The sequence below is a fragment of the Cherax quadricarinatus genome, unplaced genomic scaffold (genome assembly GCF_038502225.1).
Source record: "Cherax quadricarinatus isolate ZL_2023a unplaced genomic scaffold, ASM3850222v1 Contig5352, whole genome shotgun sequence".
NCBI lineage: Eukaryota > Metazoa > Arthropoda > Malacostraca > Decapoda > Parastacidae > Cherax > Cherax quadricarinatus.
This window is the reverse complement of record NW_027200378.1, coordinates 9,142-18,933: the sequence shown is the minus strand read 5'-3', so window position 1 is coordinate 18,933 and position 9,792 is coordinate 9,142. Positions and strand designations below refer to the sequence as shown.

At 34.6% G+C, this 9,792-nt stretch overlaps 1 protein-coding gene across 1 annotated transcript; it reads right to left on the bottom strand.

Moving 5' to 3' along the window:
• Positions 1 to 1,884: 1,884 nt before the first annotated feature.
• Positions 1,885 to 4,020, bottom strand: LOC128700095 (uncharacterized). The gene is made up of 2 exons (XM_070081964.1): positions 3,811 to 4,020; positions 1,885 to 3,557 (listed from the first exon to the last, which is right to left on the bottom strand). The coding sequence occupies exon 2, from the start codon at positions 3,241 to 3,243 to the stop codon at positions 1,885 to 1,887; it is 1,359 nt and encodes a 452-aa protein (XP_069938065.1). The 5' UTR covers positions 3,244 to 3,557; positions 3,811 to 4,020.
• Positions 4,021 to 9,792: the final 5,772 nt, after the last annotated feature.

The following is a 9,792-nucleotide window of genomic DNA, read 5'->3' as shown; positions in this document are numbered from 1 at the left end:
TTATAGACTTACACGTGAATAATTCTCTATCTGCATTTGATAAAACATTCTTATATCTTGCATGTGTTAATAATGGCATAAATTGCGAAGGAATACCCTTGGCTCTGCTGACAGTAGTTGATCTTCCAGCAATCTTGACAGAATACATTTTAGCTTTCAGGGCTATCAACTCGCTAATATGATTATCACACATTTCAGATTTCAATAACCCCAGCTCCCATTTTCTACTATCATCATATAAGGGATGCTCAGGACTGAAATTTGAAAAATCCATATAACCTAACAATGGTTCACTTTTTAACTCTGTGTACAAATCTTTACATTTCAAGCTAAAAATATAGGAGTCAGTATCGGTATAAAGAAGTCTTACATCATCACCATAATGCTGTTTTAAAACTTTATACCAAAAATGATACAATTTCTTTTTAGCTATCTCAAGAATTTGAAAACCGAGATAAAGTGGTTGCTTAACTTCTAATATATCTTTATTGAATTTGCAAATTACTCTATCTTGATTTAAATGTGTGATATTTTTTAACAAAGGATCTTTACTCGCTCTAATAAATGCTTTCTCATTATTGATATATCTATATTTCTCAGCATACTTTGTAATATTCAACAATGATTTCCCATATATGGCGTTATTAGTTAATTTGAAGGCTTTTGACTTGATAGGACATCTTGTAGCTGTTCTCTGTGCAATATTAGTTGATATGAAAGGTTCTAAAAATTTTGTCTGTGTATATTCATATATGGTATGAACCTTTTCCACCTCTAACCCAAGTTCCAGTAATAACTGTAACAATTCTAGACTGATCAAATAATTTTTCTGAGATAAATGACTGTCCACTAATTTCCCATTAGATTTGGGGATCTTTCTACCTTCATTTTTCAATATAGATTCACAATAAGGAGATAACATCTCTTCTGATATATTCATGTGTGATAATATTAAAGGAAGTTCATCAGTGCGTCTAGCTACCTCGGGGGATATGTGCTTGGTATCACATTCTATCCAATATCCCTTTTGGCCTTCACAGGAAACATTACTTAATCCCACATCGAGGATAGCATTCTTCTCGTCATTCGATAATTTTCTGATACCATTCTGTGGAAGAGCTTCAACCATCGCACTAGCATACAAAGAATTAAAATCTAGATATAAAATATGAGTGCCCATTCCACTCTCAACATCAAAATTAGGGTTAATTAGGGGATTATCTGCTTTAGAATACTGATTAATTGCGCACGTAAACCCTCCTCTGAGATTCCTTTTAATCAAGTCATATAATTCATGGGAATATATCATATCTAATCTTACATTAGTTTTCAATAGGAATGCATCCCAACTGAATGATGGTAAACTTATATAATTACTAACGTCTAGCTTATAAATATCTTTGAGTGTTTTACGCCACTCCATGAAGACATCGGCTAACAAACCAACATCTGTCTTGAGATATAACATCAAGTAATCTCCTAAAGTCTTACATTTACCCAACTCAAACACTTTCAATGCATGTTCATAATCTTCTTGGCTGATAGCGCTATTTCTCAAAGAATTAAAAAAATGATCTTTACTCGGTAATTTTGTTTCATCGAGCTTCTTTAAACTATCAATATAATCATAACACAAAATTTGTTTTCCTTTACATAATAAAGGTAAGACATCTCGAGGCACATCTTTCAGAATAGTCTCTGTATATTTCAGGGATTTACCTGCCTTGATATGTTGTTCTGCTAACGTGGAAAGAGATCCATTCAATAAAGACAGTGAATCTTGAAACCTAACCTTACCTATGTCTACTTTCAAGAATTTGAATCCTTGTTTCGAATGAATTTCAACATTATATTTATCAACATTCAATTCCTTTAAAATTATTCCTAAATCATACGACATGTTATGACAAAAAACAATAATTTCTCTCTCTTGTCTTTACACTGCATATTACAACGTGCACAATAGGCTCCAATATAATTATTGAAATTTAAAGTATGGTCATGGTGTTTATGTTTGTCTTTGGGTTTTTTGAAGGTGTTACCACATAATTCACAAGTGTTCTGAGAATCATGTCTCATCTTATCCTCCTCTGTCATATGGATTTCATGATACTGTCTTCTATACTTTATTTTATTCCATTCACCACTAACATTTAAAATGAAATGATTAACAGCATCCTCCCCCTTATAACTCTTTATACACACTATTTCTCCTTTGCGATCAAATATAATATAACAATAGGCAATAGCTTTATGACGAGACTCAATTTTACCTGCCGGGAGAGTGGTGTCTAATGCACATTCGAAATCAAATACACCGATATATTCGCTGGAATGTGTATGACTAAAATTTTCAAAGTGTACTGTTGTTCCTTCCGGGGGGAATACGAGAACCTGATTGATTTTACATCCATCTTCGTGGATATCTAACTCTTCCTGTGTATTCAACTTCATCAAACAACTATGACAGTGCTTCTTTACATCACGATCCTTCATTATCGTTCTAACATACCCGTCAAAATCTTTGATTAAAACCAAATGACTTTCATTCAACAATAACGCACACATAATGTCCTTATATTTCTTATTCCCCTTACGACACATAGCCATAAATGTCCTATCTTGATCCTTTCTTAATTGATAAACATATAATGACACTTTATTTTCCTTCTCTAATATACCTAACTTATCACGTGTAATGGGAAAATCATCTATAGAAGATTTTGCATGATTAAGACATCCTTTCTTAGTAGTAACTGCTCTGCGAATATGAACCCATGACATATTCTTTTTATAACATTGATAGGCAGCAAAAGCACGCAGTACACATAACCCATCATTAATCTCTGGATTAAATACATATTGGTTCCCTCGCAGTTTCTTGGGATATGCCACATATGACCCCACTTGTACTCTGAATTCTACTTTAACGTATTCGATACTGAAAGATTCGATTTGATCTATGATCCAACCAGATCCTTCCTGATCTTGCAACTCTGTCTCGTATCTTTCTAATATCGTTCCCACCCATCGATCAAATACTTCAGAGATTTCCTCTTCACTTACTAACTCAAACGCTAAATTTATCACAAATTGTCCATTTTGATCATCACCCGATATGTTTTGACGTAATGTCCTTATAACTATAATTGGGTGGATTCTGAGCGACATTGCTAGAGGTGATCTATCATACATATCTCGCATCTGATCTATAAAATAATCCCTATAAGCATGTAAATACATTCTTAACTCTCTGTTATAAGTTGAAGGAACACTATATTTCCTCACTGTATGTCTACCTCTAAAATTCTGGATGTATGTGATAATTTCTGGACTCTCATCTTCACCTCCACTAATGTGTGCGTCATTACTGTCAGACACGACATGTGAGGTAGTTGCTCTCTCATCATTAATGGGGACAGAAGTATCCACACCTCCGCGTTGTGAGATACCAACACTAGCAGATCTACCTGCACTCTCATCTTCATTCCCCGTCACACCTCCAGGCTGTGCAACATTACTCTCAGTTTGATTCACAACAGTACCAGGTGTATTTCCTGCAGAGGAAAAAAGTATATCCAATTCATAACCCAAAATCATTTTTTTATATATTAAGATTTCAATGAATAGTACAAAATATTACGTTAATGGGGGTAAGAAGGTCACCCTTCTCAATTTTTATATAATACGTTTTACATATCAATACGAGGATTAAGATTTTAATGAATGGAACAAAAATCTTTCTCGAGTGACTAGCACATTTTTACGATAAATATTTTTCACAACAAAAGATCACAATTGGATACATACCTGTTTCTACAGCCTTCTTCCATAATACATCTATGCGTTCCCACTCATTCTTTAATTCTAACAACCTCTCATTGCGATGTACACCACCTTTCTTGATTTCCAACGATCGTCGCCTTCTAATCGACAATCTCCTCTTCACTAATGCTTCCAAGTAATTCGCGTATATTCTTTTCTTATCCTCTGTTAAGAATTTCACTTATTAACGCACTAACCCAGTAAAAATTTCACTCGTATGCTCCAACAACAAAAATTAACCCAAATTTTTTTCACTCGTATCAAATTTCACTCGTATGCTTCAACAAAAATTAATCATGTTAAATAATATCTGTTTCACCGCATATCAAGATTTTTCTAAGCACAACTTACCTTTCTCCATGATGTGCGGTTCAGCGTTGGAAAGATGAGGTCAGCCAGGCTTGATGGATGGAAACACAATCCACGCTCTGAGTGACTCCTCGACCTTATATGAGCCGCCCCAAAGTATTGCGTCATGATTTTTGTACACCCCTTCCCCCTCCGACGCCACCATGTAATGCGGTTTACACCCAAGGTAGAAAATCACACGGCCATCTCCTTACCCTACACCTGCGTCATCTCAGGACAGACACCATGAAATGCGATTCACACCCAAGGTAGAAAATCACACGGCCATCTCCTTACCGAACATCTGCGTCAACTCAGGTCAGACAGACGCCATGAAATGCGGTTCACACCCAAGGTAGAAAATCACACCTGGGTCAACACAGGTCAGACAGACGGCATGTAATGCGGTTCACACCCAAGGTAGAACATAACACCTGGGTCAACACAGGTCAGTCACGCCACAATGCGGTTCACCCTAAAGTAACTAATTTTGGTGAGGCAGTCCCGCTCCACAGGTTACTCCTCATTAACTTAGCTGTTATATATCTTGAAAACCCATTAACACTTACAGTGTACAAGTCACCTCTCTATGGTAAACATAATCTCTCTCGACAGTACAATGAACTTGTCAACATACACATCTGCTGACGTAGATATATTTCGTTATCCAACAAGGATTATCATTGCCGGTTATTCGAATAGTGGCAAATCTTATTTCGCATCAAAATTATTAAAGTTATACCATGAGAAATTTCATAACATTATAATATGCGGGGTGACATCACATCCCTTAGAACAAGATTCAGAGATATCTCATAAATTAACATTAAGTAAAGATATTATCGACCCACAGAATGTCATTGCATCATCCGATGAAAATACAATAATTATTGTTGATGATCTATTTTTAAAAGCTGGTAACAGTGAAATTATTCTCGAATGTTTTACTAAAGGTAGACATCATAATATAAGCATTATTCTGATTACTCAAAATATATTTCACGGAGGACGATATAGTCGTACCATGGCTTTAAACGCCACGCATTTTGCTTTATTTAAAATGAGGGATCTTGGACAAGTAGAGATTCTGGGGCGACAAGTTTTCGGAAAAAATAAGGAATTTGTAAATATATATAAATCTGCTATAAATCGATCACCCTTTGGTTATTTATTCATAGACCTTGCATTAAATACACCAGAAGCATTACAGTTGCGAACCAATGTGTTACGGCAGGATTCCTACGAAATTGTATACCAATGGAGCGAGCAAAATTAATTGAAAAGGTTTATAGAGATCCTGGTTCTGCGGGATCATTCTCTGGTGTAAACAGTTTATATACAGCTGTAAAAAAGATTGATCCGTCCATAACCTTGAAAGAGGTCAGAAATTTCTTAAATTCAGAAAGATCATATACTTTATACGTTCTTAAACCTAAGAAGTTTCCTCGTAGGAAAATAATTGCACCCAAACCCAGAGTGATATTAACCTGTGATTTGGGTGATATGTCTAAATTATCCAGATATAATGATGGATATAAATACATTCTCGTGTGTATCGATGTTTTTTCAAGATATTTACAAGCAGTACTCATGAAAAAGAAAGACGGACCGAGCACTTTACATGCATTACAAAACATATTGGAGAATGAAAAGGCGAAGAATATATCGAGATTATTTACAGATAAAGGCAGGGAGTTTCTAAATAAACAGGTACAGAATTATCTGCAGAGTAAGCATATAAAGTTATATCATGTATTTTCGAAAGAAACAAAAGCTTCCATTGCAGAGAGAGGCTTGCAAACGTTGAAACGTAAATTATACAAGTATATGACAAGTGCCAATACATTTAATTATTCAAAAGTGTTAAATGAATTAGTAGATGCGTATAATTCAACTCCGCACTCGGGGATTGGCGGTAAAACCCCATTGCAAGTCCATGGTATTACGACATTGAATGATATAAGGAATCAGTTTCGCATAAATTATAAAAATGGAAGATCCAATAAGAAACGAATCAGTAAGAAATTGGCTGTTGGAGACACAACAAGAGTGACTCTTAGCAGATCATCCGCGTTTAACCGAGGGTTTCACACACAAAATACAGAGGAAATATTTAAAATATATAGAATTAATAATTCTCAACCTATAACAACATATCATTTGAAAGATTTGAAAGGTGAAAAGATTAAAGGAACATTTTATCGCGAAGAATTGACCCCAGTCATACCACCTCCAGAATATATTATCGACAGAGTATTGAAACGAAAAAAAATTGGTGGAATTACGCATTATTTGGTATCTTATAAAGGTTATGATTCCACTTTTAATTCGTGGGTCAAAGAAGGAGATTTGTTGAAGGTACAATGAAAAAATCATTATTAGAAAAATTTAAAGAATTAATTACATTACTTAATAGTCTCCCACGCAATCATCGGAAGAGTTTATTACAACAGTTTAAGAAAACACACATAAGTTGTATCAGTGAGATTTTCAAGAATTTGATTAAGAATAAAATACCATTAGACCCTAAAATATTTAAAAAGTACAAGAACGAGATTAAATCACTAGCTTGTAAGAAAATCGGTTTTCAGCGTAAAAAAAAATATTTGCTGAGTATCAGAGGTGGAAATCTTCTTAGTATTATATTACCTCTAGCAGTAGGTATTATTTCGAGATTGTTTAATAAATCATGAAAGAATTTTATCTTGTACCAACTTCAGTTATGAATCGGAAACCTCTCGAGTTAGTAAAATCGGGAGGTGATGAGAATTTAGAAGGAGGAGGTGGATGCTTGAAGCGTGGTGTTAAACGCAAGTTTAAGACTACTCCCGCTAGGCAGGTCAACCCACCTGCTCTCACCTCGGTGAAACCTCAGAAAACCCCAGATTTGTCAAGATTCATGCACATAAGAGTGAGTGCGAGAAATATAGAATATGTGAAATCAATGTTGGTATTATTGCAAAGAAATCCTTTGGTGAGTTGGGATGAGAATGGTGACCTTCTTACCCCCATTACTGGACGTAATATTATTGAAATATTAAATGTTTTATCAGAAAACAATGTGAAATCAGCGAGAAGAATCGATTCTGATTACTTAACAGAAATAAAGCATTTATTAAATATAACAGGTATACATTTTGATTTTGTGAGGAATACAAAAGTGAGAAGACAATTATTACATAAAGGAGGCGGTGTATGGAGAGAGGAAACATCGTGGATAACATATTAGGTGAGTATATAAACTCCGTGATGATATGTTTTTTACTCAGTGTGTTATAAGAGTGTGGAGATGGCTGAACGTCTTCTATACGTCTGTAGCGATTCCAGTCTTGATTTATTTCCCGCCAATACACCTTCGGCATTCATTAATAAATTATATGATCCCATTATATTAGATAATAAAATTGATTATGAGGTTGCTCTGAAAAATATAATTTACCCCAAGACACATTATATACCGCAAAAGAATTTGAAGATATGTATTAAATATGAGAAATCTACAGTAAATAAATATATCCATAAAATTGATATGAGCAAAATTATTGGAGGTGATATGACAAGGATTTTAGAGGCAATAAATGAGGATATTAATGTAAATCTGCTAATAGCAGTTAAACATATAACGGGTATTATCATCCCCAAAAACTCAATTGTGTTCACATATCATCCAGGAATAAACAGAGTGGTTATTAACTTGAAAAAAAAATTATACTACCTTCTGATATTACCAGTGGTTATGTGGGGTTGGAATTTGATAAAGAAGGAAGCGATATGTTAGGGTTCTCAGGTAATGAAATTTTGTATGTCTTTACCAATAAAAAAGAGATTATTTTTAACGAGTCTGGTGTGAAGGCGGTAAACCCACCCGATCCTGAATCAGGTATTAATTATATGTTAATATATAGTGATTTGATTGATCCCATTAATTTTGGCGATCAGTTGGTATCTCTTTTGGGAGTAGTTGATATTAATACATTAAGATCTAATTATGACCCCACAATGTACAAACCACTTAATAAAAAGATAATTGATCAAGTGAGTATTAAGCTCGCTGATCAGAAAGGAAGGTTAATTCAATATAATGACAAGTGTTCTACTGTATGTGTACTACATTTAAGACCTATAAAACGAGAGTGAATGATCAAGTTGAGTTAATATTGAACGAACCGTCAAGATGAGAACCAGTTTCTCCCCTCCTTCAGTGGAATCATTCCTGAAACTCTTTGATACTTCGAGGGTGAAAGGAGCAGGTTTAGATGATATCATATATAAAGCTAGAGGGAGGGGCGGAGGATTATTGTCATTTCTCGGTGGGATGGCCAGAAAAGCAATACCATTCTTATTGAATACCTTTGCTCCGGGAGTATTACAATACGGACAAAATGTGTTGAACGATGTTAATAATGGTATTGCATTGAAAAATTCTGCGAGAAATAGAGGTGTAGAATCATTGAAGGGTGTCGGACAGAAGTTATTAACCGGAGGAAGTAGAAAGATTGGATTGAAACGATTGAAATTTAATAATAAAAGAAAGTGGAATATTTAATTAATTTTAGTTTATTGTTAACTGTCATATTGTTAGTATGTCGGCTGGTGCTCTATACGTTACACCAGGGGGACTCAACGCCCCCGTCCCCACTTATTCTCATTCCATAACTGATGGATTCCCAAAATTACCAGGCCACGCCGTTATTGAATCCTCAATAGCAGCTAGACGCACATGTGAAGTATTACCAGTAAATCAAGGATCTGATAAATTTCTCGAATTTAGAATACAAAGTTCAGAAGGTCATTTTTTAGATTTAACGAGTCTGGCCTTGGAAATGAACATAAATATAACAAATGAGGATGGGAGTGCACTGGGAGACGGAGATAAGGTCATATTTGTGAACTCTATAAGTCAGACAATATTCAAATCTGTGTGTTTGTATCTCAATGAACAACTTATAGAATCGAATCCATTTTATTCATATACGGGTTATATTAAACTGCTTAAGCATTTATCCCCATCAAAATTAGATACATTGGGAAGAATAGCATTCTTTCGTAATAAAGACACAGCAAGTAGTACTATTACATCAGCTGATTTAGATGATATTAAGAAAGACGAAGGTAAATTAACGAATGAAGTGAATACTTGTTTCCCTTTGATGCTGGATGTGAGTAGTTTTCACGAATATATCCTGGATAGTGTCGAATGTCGATTGAGACTTGAATTGCATTCACCCGCATGGGCAATTATGACTCCATTAAGCGGAAAAACATATAAATATAATATTAATTCCATTAAATTATGGATCGATAAAGTTATTCCGTATACGAATGCATTAATTGCATTGAATTCAAGCATGAGGGCAAACCCGCAGGGGTGTGAATATCTGTTCAAGAAGACATTATTTAAATCATATATTCTGACATCTAATCAAACACAATTGATCGCAGATAATCCTTGGGGACAAGTCATACCCGATAAGATATTTATTATATTAGTTGATATGAAGACATATGATGGAGGATATAATTTTAATCCATTATATTTTCAACATGAAGATTTGAATCATTTCGGGGTTACAATTAATTCAGAAATGATTCTTAATATTGACTGTAAGTTTCCTACAC